Raw genomic sequence first — 23,439 nt, forward strand, 5'->3', positions numbered from 1 at the left:
AAGAGAGGGAGAGAGGAAAGGAAATGGGAGAGGAGGGAGGAAAGGGGGTGAGGGAGAGGAAGAGAGGAGAGAGAGGGAGGGAGGGAGCGAAAGAAGAAAGGGAAAGAAGAATAAAGAGAGAGAGAAGAGGGAGAGAGGAAAGGGAAAAGAAGGCAGGGAGGGAGAGAGAAGGCACATTTGGCAGTTAGTTGTGCTTTGATTTTCCTTAAGGAAACAGGGTGTGACATGGAAGGTAGCCAAGTCCAGTCAGGTCACAGGTCATGATGGCTGTCCCTCAGCCCTTGCCTCTTCTGTGGTATTCTGCTCGTCAACAGGAAACGTCTTCCAGTGGAGCACACCTGAAGTTAGCTTGTCTTTGGGAAGGTGGGCAGCATCATTTACGTTTTCATGCCGTCGGTATATTGAAAGCATGTTTTGGTCCTAATGGTGTCTTTGATCTTAGAACCAGAAGGGACATGAAGATGTTATCTAGTCCAGCCTCTGGCCGAATGCAAGGTACGGTCACCCTCGTTTTACACACGGGGCGGGCTCAGCCCAGAGGGATTGAGTGACTGCCGAAAGACACACAAATCACAGGGTCACAGATGTGGTGGGAATGGGGCTTTAGCACCCATCTAGACTGGAGCCCGGAGAGGGTAAGACACTTGCCAGGGTCAGACAGCTGAGCAGTTGCAGAGCTGGAAACAGAATCAGTTGTAGTTGTTTAGGGCCCTTTGCCACACGAGGCCAGAGGGGAGACCAGGGAAGGAAGGGGTCTGACATCTGTGAAGTGTCCAGATATACACGTGTGGGTTTGGGGACAGCCTTGTTCTTCAAGGGGCTCTCTGTTTACTGAGCCAAGGTCATAGAATTCAGGGTGGCTTCATTTTAACAGAATCCGGGTGAAATCAGAGTGTTCCTTTGTTTGTAGAAGGCCAGTGTGAGCTTCATGGCTTGTTCTAAACTCTCCTTGTACTCAAGATTCTTCATTTTAACCTTGAAGTGATAGGTGTGCATTTGAGTCTGTTGTTAAAAGTAGCAGTGTTGAAGTTAGGAATGTGTATCACACCTTCTTGCTGTGTGTGTGTGTGTGTGTGTGTGTGTGTGTGTGTGTGTGTAAAACAGTTGGGAAGGAATCTTTTTTTAAACTCTCTAGCTATAGGACTGTCTATAAATGCCTTTATGTATGCAGATATACCCAGATTTAAACAAATCTCATATCAGAAAACTGAAATTTACAGAAAAAATGAACTAGGTGGTGATTTCATACTTTTTTTTTAATCGTCAGGGCTCCCCTAAGTCCATTTAAGAAATTATTCCATATAAAAATTTAACTTAGAGACAGATTGTCTGAAATACGTTTTATATATGAAACAAAATACATCTCATATCAATTTTCCCTCTTTTATTTACTTTATTTTTTTGTAAATTGTATTTTATTTTTTTCTAATTACATGTAAAAATAGTTTTCAATATTTTTTTTTTAGAAGAGTTTGAGTTCCAAATTTTGTTCCCTTCCCCCTCCTCAAGATGGCAAGCAATCTGATACAGGCTGTACATGTGCAATCATCTTACATTAATTTTTAAAAAATATTTCTTTCCACCTGAATATGTTGTGACTATTTCTACATTTGGGCTAATGATACTCTGAGAGTCAAGAAAATTGTCCTTTCAGAATAGAAGTGTTACGATTTTTAAATTTAAATACATGATTAATTTAATTTGATATAATCCGTTGGCCCCCTTACCCTGACCCTTGGCAAATACCCTTTCCCTGGTGGGTTTGTGTGAAGTTCCTAGAGTAATAGCTGTGGAGCTGAAAGGGGCTTATAGAGCCCACCTAGCCCAAACTTTTATCTCCAAATGAGGAACCTGAGCCTGAGATGGGGGGGGCCCTTGCCTAGACTCACACAGTTATTCCGAGACTTGGGATTTTTACCCCTGATCCAGTGTTTCCCTCTCTGGACCACACTCCTGACTTAGCATAAAGCTCTAAGCCACAGCATCAGTATTTAGATGGAAATCCATTAAGTGCCTCTCCTTACTTTTGGGTGCGGGTGTTGCTTCCAAAAACCAGGATCTGTTTTCAGACTTGGACTTGGTGACTTCTTTGGGAGAGCTGAAATGGGTCCCAGGGAACATCCTAGGGTGACAGTTCCCTTGGAGTACAGGAGAGCCTTCTCCCTGACAGCGTCCGAGGCAGAGGCATCCTTCCAAGCTGCCACCACCATGACTCACTGGGTGAGCACCCACTCACACTCCTACTTTGTGGTTTTGAATGGCCAGACTAGTTCTGGGACAGATCATGTGCAGCATGCCGAATGATGGCACTCGCTGTGTTGGGATAGTGTTACAGGAAACCAGCCTGACAATTCAACATTCAGCTGCTGGGCGGTCCAAGTCTTGGCTCAAACGTTCTACGATCAGGGCTGCTTTTGGTGAGGAGCCTTACCAAAGAGATGTCAGCCACTCAGGCAGATGCCTCATGGCCAAGGGCCATTAGGTGTCTGGGCTCAGGAAGAGATCCTCGGCACTGTGCATGTCCCCTGACTGTGCCCCTACCGACTCCCTGAGGCCAGGAGCAGGCAGACGCCGTTGGGCGGCATCCTTCCCCACAGCCTTCAGCCAGGGCTGGGAAGTCACTGCCCCTCCCCTGACTCCAACCCCTCTTCCTCTTGGGAGACAGTATCGAAGAGTGTAGTGGCAGGATGATTCCTCCCCCCTGCAGCCAGTCTGGTGGGGAGCCTCTGCAGACCGAGAGAGGCGGGCCTTTGGAGGACAAACATACAATTTGTGGCCAGGCCCACCCTCAAAGCTGGCGAGCTGGTGTTCTGTTGGCACAGCCTTCAAGAAGAGAGGGTCACCTCCACCCCACGGTGAAGCCTGAGGCTAGGACCTCAGTGGAGACAGCCTGTCCTCAAATTGTAGAGATGTTAGAGAAAACCTAAGCCCTGCTGATCTTTTGGCCTGGAGTTACGCAGTTCATCAGTGCAGAAATGGAACCATGGCAGATTGGAAGAAAAGACAGAGGAGAAAAGCTCAATTCAGAACTCAAAGAACAATCAAGTCCGTGAAATTTGTTTTTCAGAAGTTTAAGATTAATTTTAAAGCAGTTTCATTTTTAAATTTTTTTGAAGTAGACAGTTTCCTTAAAAAGAATTCATTTTGAATTTTCGTTGAGTTCTTGTGTGCAGAAACTCATTTGTTTTTGAACTTAGCAAAAGTTCCCTGAGTTTTTCTTAGCTTGATTTTTTTAAAAGCCCAGAATCAAGTGGCTTTCTTATCCTTGGGTGGGTCCCAACTATTCATTTGTAACTGGACTGGTTTCAGAATGTCAGCCTTAAGAAATATGTAAAAACATCCATGAGGTCTCACACACAGATCCATCCCGTTTCTTTCTGTTGCCACAACATTCCATACTATCTTTGACAGTTGCTAAGCTCTTTGGAATGTTACAGTACAGAAAATGCCGGCATGTATGTACACATAATATATGTATGGGTTAAACCAGCTTAAAGAAGAGACATTATTTTGTATATTCTAGGCTGTGAAAATGAAAGAAACTTTAGTTTTTCATAAATATAACACAAAATTTCATAAGATGTTACATAAGATTTCTACATACACCAGATTTCATTTAGCAAAGATGTGCATATAGGAAAAAAATTCATAAAAGTATACATCTGAATAGATACTAATATATACATATACATATATATGTGTGTATGTGTATATGTATGTGTGTGTGTATAGGCATTTATACATATACACACACTGTTCCTGAGAAATAACAAGGCTACAAAAGTATAGTTTTTTTTAGCTTTCTGAAAAAAGAGTCACATAGATTTAGGTTCGTTCTTATTGAATGGAGTTATTTTCTGTATCATTTCCTTTGACAGTAGCCATTAGCTTATGTCACAAGAAAAGTCAAATGCCCTGGAAAAAAGAACCTGAGATCGCCTTGGCACAAGCTACAATGTTTCCGTGGCAGATTAAGTCCTGGGTCCTCAGGGTCACTTTAATCTTCAAAAACCCAACTTTATCAAATGCGGGGTGGCTCGGACATTAGAAGTATGCAAATCCATGGTGTGTTGAAGGGTATTGATTCCAGTTCAGCATCGCAAAAGCTATGAAAAGTAGCACACAGGCCTAAATGGCCTAGAAAGAATCCAGGCCATTCACCTGCTGCTCCTTTGATTGCTATTTATAAAACTCATTTGTCCTGAACTTTGTCTCTGATGCTCGTAGATGCTTCAGACTGAACTGGACAAGCCTCATGTCTTGCTGATTATTTTAAATAATGTTTCTGGGTTTCCTGTGTATTGCTTGCAAATGCAGCTTTATTAAAATGTTGAAGCCAGAGGCAGATTGGTATTTTATTTTATATCGTCTATTTTAGCAATTAAAATTTAGCGTTTTGACAGTAGGCCTAGGGAAAATGATTTATTAAATGTTGATCATTGTGTTCCTAACAGACTTCGAACTCTCCCATGATGTTGTGAAGGCATGCACTCTTTTTTCTTAAGTGCTTTGTTTTTGTCTTTATTTTTAATTAGAAGTTGGTAATCAACTGGAAATGTGATCATTATGGAATTTAGAGTTGGAAGGGATCTTAGATAGGATCTAGGCAGAACCTTTATTTTACAGAAGGGGAAACTGAGTTAAGTGGCTTGCACAAGGTCAGAGATAGTTAAGTTTTAGAGCAAAGATTTTAACTCATGCCGTCTCCCTTCGCTCGTGTGGCCTGATCCCTCATCTCTCTCAATACCCCAATTGGTTTCAGTGGCATTGTCATGTCTAACATGGTATGGGATCAGGATTGCAAAGAGCCATCTAGGTCCCTCCCCCTCCTCCCTCGTCTCCCCCTAGAAAGAACCTTGCATGTTTCATAGTCCTCTAATTAGCATAAAATCATTGCATGGCCTTATTTGTATGGATAAAAGCTAAATTCAGGCATTGTTCAAGTTATAAAGTGTTTGACTGGATAATTTTCTGATAGCACATGAGATTTAGTTAATCCTACTTTGATTTATCTGCATATTGGGGTTTGAAGACTATTTAAATGATAATGTTTGGACTTAGTCTTAAGAAAATTCCAGTATGGAGAATGATTACTCCTTTTGACCTCAAAATAAAACCTGTTTGTCTGCATCCTGGATTAAGGGAAAGTTTCGATTGAAATTTCCCAGTTTGCCATTTTTCCTTTTATTTGTAATTTTAGTTTTCTAATATGTTTATATCATCAAAGCATGTTGAATATTCAGTTGTTGTGATTAGAGAACTTATACAGTGTCATAGTTTTAAATAGTAAAATTGCCTCATAAAATACTTAAAATTTGTGGAAATGTTAGTTTGGAGAGTTTGAGGATTATTCTGTTGTGGTTAATAACATTTTCATGGTAAGATTGTGAACTCGACATTTAAACCAAGTGTAATGTTAATTTTACTTACAAGTATATTCTTGTAGTTTAGGGTTATATTTAAATAAGTTCAATTACTATTAATAAAAGCAAATTGTGAGACTTTATTTTGTTAAATAATCTGTGATATATGTGTATATATTTTATATATATAATAATACTTGTCTTTTAATGCAGGAGTCTATTCACTAATGACTTGATACGGATTTTGTTTTTGTTTTTGTTTTTTTAATTACAGGACTAAAATTGCCCCAAAAAAGTGTATCAAAGACAATTGTGTATGTAAACACTTCTGGAAAGCCTGCGGATTTATTCATAAAATTTGCATGAGCTCTGGCTCTTTAATGAGGATTCCTTTAGGAAGAGCTCAGGTAGCAGATGGCAGGCATGTAATGCTCAGTTAAACAAATAAAACCTTTCCATGATGGCGTCTCTCTAAGTTATGATGCATTTAATGTGGTCGCACTATTTTAAACTAAAACACTTCTTGAAGACTGAGAATCTCAGGAGCTACAAAGACTTCCTTGGTACTGGGTGTCATTTGCATTACTAGATGTTAGTGTTTTTTGTTACCTTTTAATTCGTTTTAATTTACAAATACATGGATTTAAGACTGGCTGTTGGGGTGTTTTGTTTTATTCTTCATCACTGTGCTTTTCCACAGAATCGACTTTTAAACTGGGAAATAACCTTTATTCTCCTGTACCTTGCAGTAAGGCAACCCTATCACAAATCCTGCCCTCCAGGAATAATTCATTCCGTTGTAATTGTAACCCAGAGAGTGAGTTGTGCTTTGTTTCTTTGTTGCAGATATGCCAATATTTGGTCTCTGTCCAGCCCATGATGATTTCTATTTGGTGATATGTAACCACTGTAATCAGGTCGTTAAACCACAGGCATTTCAATCACATTATGGTAAGTGCTCAACCATTTAAAATCATCCTTAAGGTAAAGCAGGATTAAGCCTAAAGATGACAGCAACGTGGCACATCATAATGCATTTTATTTTCACAAAGTAGGTTATGTTTATAATTCATAAGTATTGGTCAATGCTCATTGTATTGTAGGTGCTTTGATAGACATAGCCAAACAGTTATTTAATTTTTAAAAAAACACTTTGATGAGGTTTGGATTTTGGTTATTTGGGGATCTTTTCTGCACAGTCTGGCTCTTATACCTGTGGAGTAGAGGAATGCTGGGGTTCTTGAAGACTAGGCCAGTGGAGCCCCCACCATCATCCTGCTGGAAGGGCTTCAGGGCCAGGCCTAGGCCAGACTGTGTCTACTTTTTGATGACCAGTCTGGCTGAGTCCAGAGTGGCTCATCCCCAGCAGACTGGCCACGTGGTGATGAATTCTTTGGCCGTGGCAACCCACGAAACAAAGCAAAGTGCAAAATGACCTTCAGCCCTGCATGTTCCCTTTTCATTTCTGTGGGGTCGGGGTCTTGAGTGGCAAAAAGGGGTTTGGAGGGGACTGCGAATCAGTTTCTAGACTGTCTTTACGTAGTCCTTTGCCTGCCTTTATGCCCTCTCAATGAGGGATCGTTCATTCAGCGACCCACAAGTGGACACGTTGCCTGGGGAAGTGGATCATATCAGTCTTGACACTCATTATGATTGAAACCAGAAGACAAAAGAACGTTGTTGATAAATTGAATGATGGTTTACAGGCAAGGCAAATAAATGAACTGGCAGAGTTGTTTTCATGTGCATCCAAAGGCAAAACGGGATGCTCTTGCCTGGGACATTTAACCACCTTGGATTGCAGTGCTTCTGGTGAATATTTGCAAAAAGAACACTGAAAAAAATCATAAATGTAGCTTTGGCACCTAGGTCTGTTGCAAAGTGTGAAGAGGTAGAGAAATTCTACCGAAAAAATTATTCAGACCCTCCATGTGAAATCAGCCCATGCTTCGATATGTGATGATGTATCAAAGGGCCCAGGAAAGGCTTGCACATGCATATACACATATAGACCCTGATAATATGCATACACACATACGTACATACACGCATACTGGGAGACACGGTTCCAGGAGGCATGAATGAGAAAGGTCAAAGATGTGAGCCTGCTATGTCTTCTACAAGTCTATTCATTATAAATAATTTCTCCGAGAAAAGAATCAGAAGGTTCTTGACATGGAGTTCAGTGTGGTCCAGTGTCCACTGGCACAAATGTCAGAAGGCCCAAATTCAAATCCTTCCTTTGGTGTTTACTGCCTGTGTGAATTTGAATAAGTCTCTTCACCTCCCTGGGCCTCAGTTTCCTCGGCTGTAACAGAGAAGGGATTGGGTGGATGTCCTCTGAGGTCCCTTTCATCTGGAGATCTGTGATCCCATGAGCTTAATATCACAAAAAGTGAAGCTGGTTGTATTTTAAATGAAAGGAGAGGGCTCCTCACCGATTGGAAAGTCAGCTGTCCCTCAGTCGGCTGCCTGCCTGTGGCCAGTCCCCCAGTGTGTCAGAACAAAGATCAAAGTTGGCAGAATAATAAAATGAAGCTGTGGTGCCTCTAGGTCAAAACAGTTCCATCCTGAAAAGATATTAGTGCCAAAAAAGACCAATGGGTGAAGGACAGGATACTGACACAGATCATATCACTTTGGAAGGTTAAATGACACGGGTAAATTCTATGTTGAGGAGACTAGAATAACCTGAAAAGTGCCTTAGGAAATGCTTGACTGACTTGCCATGTGGAGAAAGATGGTGGCCAACATCAGTGCCAGTTCAGAATGTAAACTTGGTTGTAACTCTTGGGGCAGAGAGAGAGCAGCATCACCTTATAAAATGACGAGGAGGGAAGAACCAAAGAAAACTCTGTGAGTGTCACCACTAAACACAGTTGTCCTGAGGGACCTTAAGGTCGAAGCTGGAAGGTGGACAAGAAGCAGCGAAGGTGAGAAAAACTTGTAAGGGTTTTAGTCAGCAAGCCCATTGTTCTGTCAAGGAGAGTGACATCACCGTGTTGGAAGCTGAACTTCACAGACCCAGATGTGCTTAGAAAAGAAATGGAAATTGCACTGAAGAAAATGAAGATGGGAAAAGCAAAACAGCTGGACCCATCCAGAGACACGGGGTTGGGGTGGGGGCCATCCTTTGTTGGAGGCAGCCGAGTTGTGAGGGCTTTAAGGGATTAACTCTCAAGATACCTGGCTCAGGGGAAGACTGTGAAAACATGAGAAAGATTCAGAGGCAGACAAGCAGGTCGGCTCACCTTTGAATGACCCAGGAGTTTCACTGTGATTCAGAAGTCCAGGACTTATTTTAATACCTCTAGTCTTTGGGTGATGATGCATGGCAGTGAGTCACGAGGCCTAGCCCTCAGAGAATTGGAGAGGCTGATCAGGGCAGTAGAGAGGTTGGAGGTGGTGGCATGAGTGAGCAGGCTGCAATATATCAAAAACTAGAGGAGCCCATTGAGAAGATCGCCCTTTCTTGACGTGAGTGACTCCATCTTAGAATCAACTTCCAATTTCATACAAAATGTCACATCCACTTCTCAAAATTTGAGTTGATCCCTTCCCCACACTCAAGAAAAACGGTTTGACTTGTTCCATTTGTGAGGCTAACTAGAGACAAAAAGAAGTGTGTTGTTGTTTTGTTTTTTTTTTCTTCCCCCTTGGGACTATTATGAAGGCTAATGGATTGGTGGCCTGCAGCGATCCATTTCTATTTGACCTTACCATCACTGATGTAGACCAGAGAGACTACTGCTCAGGACTTGGTCAAGAGATGGTTCCAGAACAGAGGAAGCATTCCTCCAGGGCGTGATGAGATGGTGATCCGTTTCTGGAAGCGTATCCCTTTCGCACACTGAGTGACAGATATAAAGTTGCAGATGGACCGCCCAGGAAATCAAACTAGACATTCACCTGGAAGGCCTAGATTTTTCTAAATAGGATTTAGTTTATTTTAAAAAATATTTATAGGTTTTTGGATTTTTTTAGGAACATATTTCTGTTCTTTAAGATGAATTACATTTATATAATAGTCCCTACTGAACACTTTCTTTGGGAAACCCATCTGATGCTCACCTAGCAAATTCCTTGATCTCCACATTATTGAAAGGTCAAGTTAGAAGAGAAGATATATGCAGAATGGTATAATCTAGAACATCCTTGATAAGTATCCTAAGAGGGACACAAACCCAGAACCTTAAGGATTCAAAAGGGAAAGTGATCAATCCCTTCTAACGAGGGAAGCCAGGAGAGGCTCAACATGTCCAAAGCAAAGCTTGTTCACCTTTCTTCCAATCCCACCCCTTTTCCTGGCTTCCCTATTCCTGTCTTCCAGGCTCACAACCTGGTTGTTGTTCAGTTGTGTCCAACTCTTCGTGACCCCCTTTGGGGTTTTCTTGGCAAAGATCCTGGAGTGGTCTGCCATTTCCTTCTCCAGCTCATTTTACAGTTGAGGAAACCGAGGCAAACATGGTTAAGTGACTTGCTTAGGGTCACACAGCTAGTTAAGTGTCTGAGGCCAGATTTGAACTCAGGGAGATGAGTCTTGTGGACTCCAGGCCTGGCACTCTGGGCACTATGGTGCCACCTAGCTGCCCTCACAGCCTGGGAATCATCCTTATGAGGGATCTCTCCCTCACTTACCATGCCCAGTCAATTCTACCTCCATACCCTCTTTCTCTCCGCATGGGGCTACCACCCTAATTCTGGCCTTTGTCACCTTTCACCTCATCTACCAGGTTAGAATGCCAGTTGGTCTCCCTGCCTCAAGTCTTGCCTCTCTTTAGTGCTCCATTCAGCTACCACAGGTTCCTAAAGGATCACACACACACACACACACACACACACACACACACACACACACACCACTTTAATTTTTCTTCTGTGTTTGACCTCTCTGAAGTGTCTTACTGGCCATGAAATCTCTGGGGCAGAGTATGGATGCTTTAGTCATTTTTTTTTAGCTTAATTTCAAATTGCTTTCTGGAGTGGTTGGACCAGTTCACAGTTCACCAACTATGACGGCATGCCTATCTTTGCACAGCCTTTCCAGTGTTGACTATTTCCATCTTTTGCCCTTGTTGCCAGTTTTCTCAGTGAGTGGTGAGACCTCACAGTTGTTTTCATTTGCATTTCTCCAATTATTGATGAATTGGATTAGTCTTTTATGTGGCAGTTTATAATTTGCAGTTCTAAATATCTTTTCTTCCAAACCGTCCTAACTGTACTAACTGAACTTGATGGTGAAAAGAGCTTTCAATTCAGAGTCCAGAACCTTGCCTCTGACCTAAACTCTTCATATGGATGTGGCCGAATCATTTGAATTGTTCTGGGCCTTAGTTTGCTGACCTATAAAATGGAAACAGTTGTGCTTTTATCAGCTGTCTCACTGGAGTATTAGGAGGAAAGTCTTTTTTTTTTTATTTGTTTTTGTTTGTTTTTGTTTTAAGGCAATTGGGGTTAAGTGACTTGCCCAGGGTCACACAATAGTAAGTGTCAAGTGTTGGTCTGAGGCTGGATTTGAACTCAGGTCCTCCTGACTTCAGGTGCTCTATCCATTGCACCACCTAGCTGCCCCTGAATTATTTTTCTGATCCAAGCAATGGCAGAGGAAGTTTATTCTGACAGCGGTGCAGTTTACGATGTTCAGAATAGTAAAGACTGGTGGGATCTAGTTGTGGGGCAGATGAGTCTGGTTTTCCATCTGTTGAATGTATTGTGGAGTGGATGGCCAAACAAGAGCCACTGTGGGGGTTTCTGTGACTGCAGACATTTCTCCAGGGAGGGCTTCCCCAGAGAGAAAGAGCATGCAGAGAAAGCAAAGAAAGGTGAGGTCAGAGCCCTGGGGAGCATACCCACACATGGAGGTGACTGGAGCAGGAAGGGGAGCCTGTCAAGGAGACAGAAAAGGTCAGAGCTGCTCGTGGGTAGTTAAGGCATGAGCAATAGGGAATAGTGAGTGCAGACCAGAGAAGTCACACTGGTGGTGCCTGCTGGCAACATGGGGTGCAGCCCAAGCTAGATTAAAATAGAATTGGGAAGTCTTCAACAAAATAAATGCCAGTACGGTGCATCACAGATAATGTTAATTTGTGGCTTTGTAAGCCGTTGTGCAGACCACAGGGATCCATTTCTTTTTGAATTTGACGCTACCCACATGGGCCAAAGAGATGGCTGTCCAGGCTTTGGTGTTGCCAGTCAGGAAGGCTGTCCCAGAACAGAGGAAGCATTCCTCCAGAATGTGATGAGACGGTAAATCATTTCCTTAATCTTTGCACATTGGGTAACAAATGGTGACAATGAAGTGTGTAATCATTATAAAGCTGCAGACAGACCCCTTGGGAAACCAAGCTAGACGGTCACCTAGATTGTGAAAGCATGTGCCAACATCCTACATGAGATCTTGGGGTTGCTTGAGCCCATAGACCTCTTCCTTAACCTAACTGCCTTCTCCAGTGGCTAACATGCCCTTGTGTTTCCTCGTTCCCTGCTCCCCTGCATCTGCTGTTCCTGTCTGGTACCCTAAGCACATTCCTTCCTGCTCCTCCCCACTGCCACCACCCCATCCTCGTTCAGCCAGAGGCTGCCTCTTCCTGTCCATGTTTGAACAGAAGTCCTCTGTGACGAAGCTGTTCTGTGGTCCTCCAGACGTGGCCTAAAGACCTCCGATGAAGGTGAGCTCGCTCTTCGGTTCTACCTTTGATGGCTCTCATTGTTGGGAAGCTGTATGAAGCCTCTGTGCACCTTCTGCTTCTCCCTCCTGCTCTGGTCCTGTGGCACCCAGTCCCTGTGGGACTGTCCCACTGATACCTGATCTCTCATGTGTTCTTGTCTCTCCCTCTACTCCCCCCCATTCCTTTTTCCAGGCCCATTTCCTTCCTCTCATCCACAAGTGGCTTGAACTCCGGCCCATTCACCATTCCGTTTGTCCTCTAGACCCTTGCGAGCATGTCCGGGTGAACGCAGGGCACTAACAAACTGTTCTAGATGTGGTCTGAGTGCAGTGGGATGATCTCTTCCTTCATCCTAGACTTGTTTTTGTGCTGACCCCTTCCTGTGGGCCCTTGGAACTCCTCCTCTCCTTTCCAAATCAAACCAAACCAAACCACCTTCATCCTCTTCCTTCATTAGCGCAGGGCCTGGTGCACAGTGGGCATGCAGTGCTTTTTCCCAGGCTTCCTTAGACAAGAGAACAGAGTGCACAAGTTGGCATATGCCTTCCTTTCTGCGTCACATCCAGACCCTTGTTCTGCTGTCACCCGCCATCTTGATTGACTTTCTGTCCTCATAGTTCTTGGACCTTCTCCCTCCTGTGACCCACATCCCCTTGGGCTCGGCCCCTCACGCCTCAGGCTGGCTGCATCACTAGGAGCTGCTGACCCTCTCCCATCTTGGGCCGTGACACCCTCTGATCACACACGCTCTCAAAGCTGCCTTTCCCTGACACCTGCTGTTCACCCTCATCCGGACCTTTTGTCCCTTCCCCACCTTCTCAGTATTGACTCAAGTCAGTCTCAATGTGATCTTCCTTCCCAGCCAACCCCCTTGACCTTTGACCTTCCATGGTTCCTTCCCTGCCAACCCCCATAAGTATTTCATTTGCCTCCAATGCCTGAAAAGCATTTTGGTAGAGAGCTGGCCTCAGCATCAGGGAGCTTGGGTTCAAGCCTAGTGTCTGGGCCTAAATCTGACGTAGACTGGCTATGTGACCCTGGACAAGTCACTTAACTCCTTCGTGCTCCAGGCAGTTCTATGACTAGATTCCAAAGAAGGTGCTGATTTGCCTTGAGAGGGGGCTTCCTCACTGGGGAAATTCCCCATGCCCATGAAATCCCAGGTCCAGGCTGTACTCTTGTCCCTTAAGAGCAGATGTCCTCAGTTGTCCTCACGACTCCATTGTAGGGATTCCCCCTCTTCCTCCCCATGCCCCAACCTCCCCCTTCCCCTCACTCTTCTTCTCCCTCCTTCCCTTCCCCCCTACTCTTCTCCCTCCTCCCTCCCTCTCTTCCACCCCTCTCCCCTCACACTTTCCCTCCCTCCTCCCTCCTTCCCTTCAAACCCCCTCCCCCATCTCCTCACTTTATCCCTCCCTCTTTCTGTCTCTCTCTCCTTTCCCTAGACCAGGGGTGCTTAACCTTTTTAGTGCCCTGGATCCTTTGGGCAGTCTGATGAAGCCCATGATCCCCTTCTCAGAATTTTTGTGGCATACATTCATAATTGAAGGAAACACTAAATTTCAGAGAGAGGTTCATGACAATAAAGATGTACTTTTTTTCCCCCCTGTGCAAGTTCATGGACTTCTGGAGCTCTCTCTAGGCCCCAGGTTAAGAACTCCTGCTGGACGATCTAACCTACCCCCATGGCCCCGATGATTTGCCAACCTCTCTGTCCCTATCCTGCTCTTCCCTGCAACCTTTGGCTGCCTGTTGGTGTCTCTGCCTTGGATCCCTGCTGACGTGTGTCTGGAAGTTCACTGCTTCCCCTCACACGGCCTGTTTTCCCCCATCTTCTCCGCTTATTGAGATGCTACTTCCCTACCAGTGATCCATGCCCCTCAGAATCAGATTTGGCTCTCATCTCCCTGCGTTCTCACTCTGTCAGACCCTAGCACCCCTTGCCCCTGCCCTCTCCTGAGCTTTTGAGCTGGTGCCTGCTGCCCTCACCTCTCCAGTAACACTCCTTTGGTGTTCTCCCCTGACCATCCTTTCACCTCACTGTGCCTTGTCCAGTTTGTCACGGACCACTCTGATCAGGTCACTCCTTCCAGCAGTCTCTACACCAAAGCATAGACTCCTTATCTTATTGTAGGAGGCCTTCCCCACCAGATTCCAGCTTCCATCCCCAGCATCCCCTTTTCATCCTGCTGCCTTCCTGTTTTCATGCCTTTGGTCACTATCCTTAATGCCTTCTACAGACTCCCTCCATCCCCTTTTAAATGCCTCTTCAGAGCCCAACTCAGGAGCTGACAACATCTCCAAGGAATATTTCCTAGAACTCCACTGGCCCCAGCTGAATGTCATCTCAGCATGCCTCAGGTGCACTCTGGAACTCCTCACCTCTTGGACGTGTTAGAGGGCACAGGGTGGAGGATTTCATCTTTGCATCTCAAGTGCTTTGGAAGGGGTTGGAATGGTTGGGTGAGTCAGTGACTTCATATTTGTTGGGGCTTACCCTGCACTAAGGAGGGAGTGAAGCACTTCTCAATGTATTTCACACTCAGGACACTGGTTCTTACCAAGGGTTTTATTTATTTGCAAAAAACAAAGCACAGAACTTTCAAAATTGTTGTCACTATAGGCACTTTTACTGCTTGTTCTTGAGAAGTATTTATGTTGCTTAGAGGGAAAATGTATTTTCTTAACCTTTCAATGAAAATTTGTCCTTGTTTTTAAAATGTTATATCGGGACCTGTTAATGTTTATTTTCTTGTTAATGTGGACAAGGGAGGTTCCTTTCAGCTGTATGTTTCTGGCATTGTGAATGAAAAATCGTTATAATATCCAACATGCAATTCCTTCCAAAATAATTGTCTATTGAAGAAGAGAATGATACCTCAAAAGTCAAGTGTAATGATTGTTTTGAAATATTTCCCAGTTTCTAACGCACAGAAGTGGCAGGTCATATCCTTACTGCACTGTCTATTCAGGCTCTGAGCAGTTTATGGTTCACCCATATAATCAGTCATCCAGCAAGCCTTTGTAAGCTTTGAAATTTGTCTGTCTTTCCTCAGTTTTTCCTCGCCAAGTTCTGTTAGATTTTTAAGAGGCATCATGAAAAGAGATCGGTCATCAGCCATTTATGAAGAGCCTACTGTGTGGCAGCTTCTGTGCTTGGCCACAGGGAGACAGAGAAAAATGAAAGTCACTGACCTCAAGGAGCTTGTGTTCTTTTGGGAGCAAAACATCCATGTAGATATAGAGCATACCCAAAGAAAATCCGGAGGGAGAGGTAGGTGTTCTCGCTAATTTCTGATGGAGGATGCAGATACCCAAGTGGAGTAGAAACCCGAATTTGATCCACAGACTCCCTTTTTCCCACAGATTTCTGCTTTAAAGGCATGGGAGTGTTCTATGAGGAAAAAGAAGGTTGATGAATTATCATTGGAAGTTTAGGGACCAAGGTGGTAAATCTGAGTCTGTGGGATGCATTGTTCTGGTGCTGTCATTCCATAATTTTAATCCCTCCTTCATTTTTTATTTTTCCTTAGCAATGTCATTTTTTCTGGCAGAAGCATGTCAGTCACTCTGTCAATGAGGTGTCTCTTGAGCTCTCTCTGTGTGCTTAGTGCTAGGCCTGAGTGTTTGGGGGGGATGAAGAAGAAACAGGAGACACGGTCCCTGGACCTGGAAGCTCCCCTTTAGTCAACAATGCAGAATGCTCTCGTTAGCCTCAAATTGACTGTGGACTTCTTTGGGATGGAGCGTGGGTTTCCTGTTACTAGACATCTTTATGCAGTGACTGGATGACCCCTTCTATGGGGTCAGTCATTGAAGTTTTCTCTACTGGGGCTAAATCCAATGGCCATTGAGGTCCCTTTTGACTCTGAGATTCTGAATGTCCATTCTTAGGGACTGTGCTGTAGGAGCTAGCACGTGATTGAGAGATGGCGGTCAGGGAAATCTTAATGGGGAGCGAATGGGACTGAGCTAGCAGCCCTCCTTCTGGAGCATAGGGATTTCTCCTACACCTAAGGAGGTGGTGGCAGAGAGGAGAGAGGATTCAAACCCACATCTCCATCTCTTAAGTTCAGGGCTCTTGAGTCTGTCCCCAACTTCAACTGGAGGACTCAGAGTTGTCATTTTGACTCCTTCACATTCGTGGCCCTGGTATGGTTTTTAGTCTAAGCCAGCAGCCACTGTCATCCTTTGGAGTAGCACAGGGAAGCAGAACTCCCTGGGAAATACCATTATCACAGTGCCAAAACGTTGAAACGTGAGGCTTGCCGCAAGAAGGCTTACAGGCCCTTCGCACCTCCACCTCGGCTCATTAGTCAGCAAGTATCTAGGTAGCTATGGTGCGTCCACCACTGCTCCAGGGCCAGTGGCATTTTAGCATCAGGCCGGCGCAGGGGCTCTTGTGAATCTGACGGCTGTCTCACCTACAGATCCAGATGCCTTCGACCTGTGATGCTTTTTTTTGTGACAGTAGTCACGTCTATAACAAAAATACTGGCTGGAATTTAGAGCTTTCTGTGCTCCTAGATCTTCTCACCCTCACAAAATGAAGAGCATTTGGGTCCCACTCCATTCTTTTGTTATTGTTGTTAATGCATTTTTTTTTATTTTAAATTAAGTTTTTATTGATATTTCTGTTTCTTACATTAATATAATTAACCCAAGCATCCTTCCTTCTCCTCCCTCCCAGAAAGCCATCCCATCTGACAAATAGTATTTTTAGAGAGGAAGAAAATCAGCAAAAATGATTAATAAATAGAAAAAGTCCTAACGTGTGCATTGTGTAGCACCTGTGGTTCTCCCCCCTCCACAAAGGAGTAGGTTGGGAGTGTCTTCTCACATCTATTCATCTGAGTCCTGCTTGATCTTATAATTTTGTTACATTTACTGTTACTTTTTGGTGTGTGATTGTTCTTTCCATTTATATTGTAATCACTGGGTCTGTTATTTTCTTGGCTCTGCTGATTTCCCTTTGCATCAGTTCATAGGAATCTTTCTAGGCTTCTTCGTATTCATCACTTTTTTTCTTATAGCATAGTCATGTTCCATTACATTCATGTGCCATTGGTTTGACCGTTCCCCAATCAATGGACATGTACTTTATTTCCAATTCTTAGCTATCACAGGAAGTGTTGCTATAAACATTTTGGAGTATATTGGTGCCGCCTTTTATTGATGGCATCCTTAAGGAACCAAGCACACAAATAGTCTGTAGTTCAAAGGATGTGGACATTTTAGTCATTTTACTTGCATAATTGCAAATTGTTTTCCAAAATGGTTGTGCTATTTTTAGTCATTTTTGCCAATTCGCAAATTGGTTGTTTGATTTGTATTTCTCTGGTTATTAGTGGTTTGAAGCATTCTTTCATGTGGTTGTGAATACTTTGCATTTCTTCTTTTAAGAACTGTTTGTTCATATCATTTGACCATTTATTTATCTGTGGGGGCATGGCTAGTCTTACATATGTTTATTAAGTATATGTTTTGGATACCAAACTCTTACTAGAGAAATGTGATACAAAGATTTTTTTTTTCTCATTCAAACACTTCCCTTCTTATTCTAGGTACATTACTTTTGTCTTTGCAGAAGCTTTTCAGCTTCAAGTAATCAGTAATATATTTTATCTTTTATAATTGCCTCTATTATTTGATTAAAATATATTACCTACCCATGCCTGTGAGAGGTAATCTGTTTTCATTTTTGAATTTTTAATAGCATAATCTCTTGTAATTTTTTATAGTATAATTTTTTAATTTATAATATGATCTTTTAATTACTTTTATAGTATGATCTTTAATATTAATTCTATTTAGAATGTATCCTGGAATATAGTGTAAAATGTTGGTCTGTGAACTTTTTCCTAGGTAATTTGCTTGTTTTCTACTTTATCAAACACTGGGTTATTGAGTTCTTTTGTTTCTAATTCTCCCTCGTCTAGTCTGTTTTATTGATTTATCCTCTGTTTTGTTTTGTTTTTAATCAATACCAGATGATTTTGGTGATGACTGTTTTATATTAAAGTTTAAAGTCTGGAAGTGTTATTTTTCCTCTATCCTTATTTCTTTTCATTATTTCCTTTGGTATTCTGGATCTTTTGTTTTTTTCCGAATGAATTTTGTTGTTATTTTATCGAGTCCTGTAAAGTAACCCCTTGGTAATTTGATTGATATAACATTAAAAGTGCACATTAACTTTGGGGTAGTATTGGCATTTTTATTATGTCCAACTGTGAGCACAGGAAATTCCTCCAGCTATTTCAGTTCTTTATTTCTTTAAGAAGCATTTTGTAATTGGATCTGTACAAGTCTTTTGTGTGCTTTATTGGCAGATTCCCAGATGTTTTATGTGTTTTGTAGTTATTTGGAATGAGATTTTCCTTTCTGTTATTGCTTCTTGTGTGTAGAAATGCTGTTGATTTTGGAGGATTTATTTTGTGGCCTGCATCTTTGCTGAAGCTATTAATTTTCTCAGTTGATATCTTTGCTGATTCTCCAGGATTTTCTAAGTAAACCATCATGTTAGGAGCAAACAGATAGTTTTATCTCCTTTTCAGCTTTCTTTATGCCTTTGATTTCTTTCTCTTGTCTTATTGCAGTTGCTAGCATTTCTAGAACTATATCCAACGGTAGTGGGGGAATCTTTGCTTCACTTCCATATTTATTGGAAAAGGTTCTCTTCTATTCCCACTGTATATGGTGCTTGGCTATATTTTGTAGGCTTTTTAGCTTAAAAGTTTTGTGCTTTGTCAAAGGCTTTTTGTGTGTCTGTTGAAATGATCATGTGATTTTAGATGTTTTGATTTTTAATAGGATTAAGTTGATAATTTTTCTAATGTTGAACCATATTTTCATTCCTAATATAAATTCCACTTGGTCATAATTAATCATTTCTTAGATAAATTGCTGTAATTTTTTACATGATTCTATTGTAAATGTTTGAGTCAATTTTAATAATATAAGTGTGTGTACTAACTATTCTTTACAAGTTTGATAGAATTATTCTGTGAGTCCATCAGAATGAAAAGTTTTTTTTTTTTTTCCTTTGGTAGTTCCTTTATAGTGAGAGCTACTTCCTTTTCTGTTATTGAGTTATTTAAGACCTCTATCTGGTCTTCTGATAGCTGGGTATTTCATATTTTTGAAGATAGTCTTCTGTTTCTTTTGTGTTCTCAGCTTTGTTAACACAATGTTTTCTAATTATTCTTTGTATTTCTTCTGGTTTTGCCATGATTTCACCTTTCTCATTTGCTGTTTTTAAAATTTTTGATTTCTGTTCTCTTTTTAGTCAGATTATCTGAGTTTAACAATTTTATTGGTCTTACTAAAGAACCAGTTTTTAGTTTTATGTATCATTTTCATGGAGATTTTTTTTTATTTACAATTTATGTATTTCCCCTCTTTGATATCTTTTTGTGCTTATTTTAGATTTGTTTATTTGCTGAATTTCTTGTTTTTCTGTGCATATTCATTCATTAATCCTCTCTTTCTATTTTGTTAATATATATTTTTAAGGATAATATTTTCTATCAGAGGACTGCTTTAGCTATGTCAAAGAATTTTTGTTATGTTGTTTCAATTTTTTATATATATTCAGATCGTTAATCTTTTTTTTTCTATTTTGTTAATATATATTTGTAAGGGTACAGTTTTCTACTGAGGACCACTTTAGTTGCATCAAAGAATTTTTGGTATATTGTCTCATCATTATAATTTTCCTTTACATAGTTGTTGTTTCTATGATTTGTTCTTTGAGCCACTTATTCTTTGGGATATCATTTCTGAGTCTCCATTTGGGTCCATTTCTTGTTTGTGATCCCTGAACCAATTACTATTTTCATTGCATTATGATCTGTAATGAATGTTAACTATTTTTTCATTTTTATATTTGTTTGCAATGTCTTTGTGCCCTAGTACATGTAAAAGCTCCATGTGGTGCTGAGAGATATGTATATTCTTTTGCTGTTTCATTTAGATGATGCCATAAGTTTCTTAGCTCTGGTTTCTCTAGCATTTTGTTCAGTTTCATATTTTCCCTATTTTTTCTTTCTGTCAGACTTATCCAAAACTGAAAGAGAGATATTGTTTTCTGTCACCGTTTGTTACTCTTTATGTTTTCTTGTAGCTCAGATGTTTCCTTTATGAATTTGGATGCTAAGGTATTTGTAGCATGTGAGTTTATTACTAATACTGATTTATTGTCTATGGTTCCTTTCAGCATAATAGTTACCCTTGATTATTCCTTCAATATTTTTTGAATGTTTGCTTTTGCTTTGTCAGATAGCATGATTATAACTCCTTTTTGGATTCACTTAACACGTAGTAAATTCGTTTCCATCCCCTCAGTTTCGTTTTGTGTATGTCTTTGTTGTTAAATGTGTTTCTTATAAGCCACAGATGGTAGGATTTTGTTTTTTTATCCAATCTGTTACTCTTTTTCTCTATATTGGTTTGTTTAATCCATTCACATTTAAAGTCAGGTTTATATTTTCCTCCATCTGTCTCTAATAGATTTTTTCCTCCCTCTTCTGATATAAGCATAGTACTATTTTCTTTCATTTGCTTTATCTTAATCTTTTTTAATGTGGCCCTATACCCACTGACTCTTTTCCCCTCACCTCTGATCTCCCTTCTCATTTGTTACCCCTTTTCTCTTTGGGGTTTTGGTTATTAGTTCCTTTTTTTTCTCTCCTGCTTTTATCTAGTTCTATAATTCTCCTTCCCTCCCCCTGGCTGTTTTCCTCTGCCAAGTAGATTCCCTCTTCCTTTTTTTCCCCTTCAACCACTTTTCCATTAGTATTTAAAATTTCACTTTTTACACCCCTTTCCAAAAAATATTTCTCTCTTCATTGTCCATCCTCCTTCTCTGTCTCCTTAAGACCCTTACTCTCTTATTCATGACCCCTGTAAGTATCTGATCTCTCCCTTTTCTCTGTATTCTTCTTGCAATCAAGCTTCTAAGGTATCCATTCTAGGCTCTCCATTAAGGTGCTTTTTGCCACTGCTTTGTGGGGCTTGCTCCATGGATTCCCCTTTTCTATTGTGCCCAACTCCCAGAACAGTGCCAATCACTGCAGGAGTCAGAAAGGACCTTGCCTTGTGGTAGGGCCCCTTCCCCAGCCCATCCCTGATGATGCAGCCCACCACTCATTGATAGCCCATGATTTGACCCCTGTGCATCACTTTCTCCTCTCTATCCCCCTTCTTCTCTACCCCTTTATGTACCCTCCCACATTATAATGTAGTCCCACAAAAGAAGCATTCACCTGTAGGGAGGGTATCCACATGTTCTGTCTGTAATGTCCCCTCTCACCTTCACTGATGCCTCTCTTGGATTCCTACCTTCATCCTTGTCTCCTTGTGGACGCGTAGAAAGAAGTCTCTTACTGGTCTCTCTCTGTTGTAACTCTGTAGCTGTTGTTGTCTCTGGTTACTGCATTTGTTCGCTCCTCCCTCATTTCTGTTGTTTGAGGTGTTCAAGAAGCAAATCAATTCTTCACTTCTGGTTTTCTTTCTCTTTATTATTTAATGGAGATTGATCTCTTGTCCTGTATGGTTAAGCTCAGATTTGCAGCATAGGTCACCCCAGGCTGCATCCTAAGCTCTGCTGCTCTATAGAACACATTATTTATTCCATTCCTTCTTCCTTTTCTAATGGGTATGGAATAGCCTTGCATTTTTTGAATTTGCTTAGATTTGTATTTGAAGGACTTTCTTCTGATGGCTTAGAGAACTTGTTTCTGAATTAAATTGTTAAATTTAACCATCATGTGTCTAGGAGTTTGCAGCCTTAGGGTTTTTTGTTTGTTTGTTTTCTGGAGGCAGTCTATGAAGTCTTTCAATTAGAATATCATTTTCTATGTTCAGAAGTTCTGGGCAGGTCTCTTTTATATTTTCTTCATTGTGGTGTTTGGATTTTTGGCCTGTCATGTTCTTCTGGGAGATCTATTATGCTGAGGTTGTGTCTCCATATCCTGCTTTCAAAATCATTACGTTCTGCTTGCAGAGGGTCATGTTGTCTTTTAAAGTTCTTGTTTCTTGCTTCTCTTCTTCTTGGTCATCTTCCACTTCTGTGTATTTATTGTTCTACCTGTTCTTTGAGGTTTGCCATTGAAGATTCCAGTTTCTCATTCTGCCTATTATTTTTGCTGTGCAGGACATAAATTCTGTTCTCATCATTCTCATTTCTCTTTTAAACCACTCAGGAACAGCATCTTATGGTTCCATGTTCTCCTCGTATTCTGTAGGTCTCTCTGTCCTATCAAATGTATCATTTTCCTTTATTTTTCAGTATCTGTTCATAGGTGCCTGAACTCATCTGCAAGGTCTAGAGGCCACATTTCCTTTTGGTACTACATTTTTTTTCTATTTATCTGCTTATGTTCAGTCTTTGAATTCTCTTCTTCCTGAGATCTTTACTAATTTCAGGTTTGGTTTGGTTTGGTTTTTTTTTTCTTCCTTCTGATTTTCTCCTATTCCCTTTCTGATCTTATCCCTTCTGATGGTGGTTTCCTTGGAGGCTAGATCTCAAAGCATCTCAGTCTCCTTCCATGATGGGCAATTCCTAGTTCATCAGCCTAGGTGTCTGCCCCAGGGGATTTTTGGGTGGTCAGAACTTGTCCCACCTGGATACTGTGTGCTTTCTCTCAGGCTCAGTGGAGTGCTGCATAGGGTCCCCCCTACATGGTATTCTGTCCTGGCGTCCTGTCCTGCTCCCTCTGTTCCTTACTTTTCTGGCCTGCCACTGGCCATTCAGAGCTTTGCAGCATTAGGGCCATGAGGTTGCTGTCCTAGCAGGCTTTTGTTTTGGAAGGGTATCAGCAGCCCTGCCTGTCTGTTGTAGACCAGGCTGACTTGTGTAGTCTATAGCTGGAGTCTCCACAGCACTGGAAAGTGGGAAAGGGGGGCGCTAAGCTGTGGGGTAGGTTTTGTGGCAAGCCTGTGTCTGGTCCTTGGGTCTGCTAGTAGGAGAGGGGTGCTGAGTGAGCCTAGCTTCAGTGAACATCAGTTCATGGGTTTCTGGTTTTATGTGTGTGCGTGTGTATGTAGTTTTCTGTTTGTTTTTTTAACCTTCCTTTGGATTCTGGGTTCGTGGAGATAGCTGAAGTTGTTTTAACTTTGGCTTATAATTTCTGTTTTGAAGAGGTTGGAGAGGTCATGAGGTTCAGATAAATGTATAGTCCATTTTGTTGCTCACATAACTTGGAAGTCTCCTCCACAAACTCTGGTGCTTTGATGTTCCTTAAAAATTGCCAAGGGTTTTTGTGATGGTTGTTGTTTTAAAGGTGCCAGCACAGAATATGTTCTCTTAAAATGCCATTTTTGTCAGAGGATGAATAAATAGAAATCACTCATTATACCTTCTGAGCAAAATTAAGTCATTTCAGAATGTGTTAGCATCAGGGTAAAGT

The 23,439-nt window shown here is 41.6% G+C and overlaps 1 protein-coding gene across 3 annotated transcripts in view; it reads left to right on the forward strand.

Moving 5' to 3' along the window:
* ATXN7 (ataxin 7) overlaps positions 1-23,439 on the forward strand; it is a 107,150-nt gene that overhangs the window by 31,295 nt on the left and 52,416 nt on the right. For all 3 annotated transcript variants that reach the window (XM_027863795.1, XM_027863796.1, XM_027863797.1), the window contains exon 3: positions 6,210-6,314. In XM_027863795.1, the coding sequence (XP_027719596.1) occupies positions 6,210-6,314 (105 nt within the window). The remainder of the gene's footprint in view (positions 1-6,209; positions 6,315-23,439) is intronic.

The sequence above is a fragment of the Vombatus ursinus genome, unplaced genomic scaffold, assembly GCF_900497805.2.
Source record: "Vombatus ursinus unplaced genomic scaffold, bare-nosed wombat genome assembly UNPS02014773.1, whole genome shotgun sequence".
NCBI lineage: Eukaryota > Metazoa > Chordata > Mammalia > Diprotodontia > Vombatidae > Vombatus > Vombatus ursinus.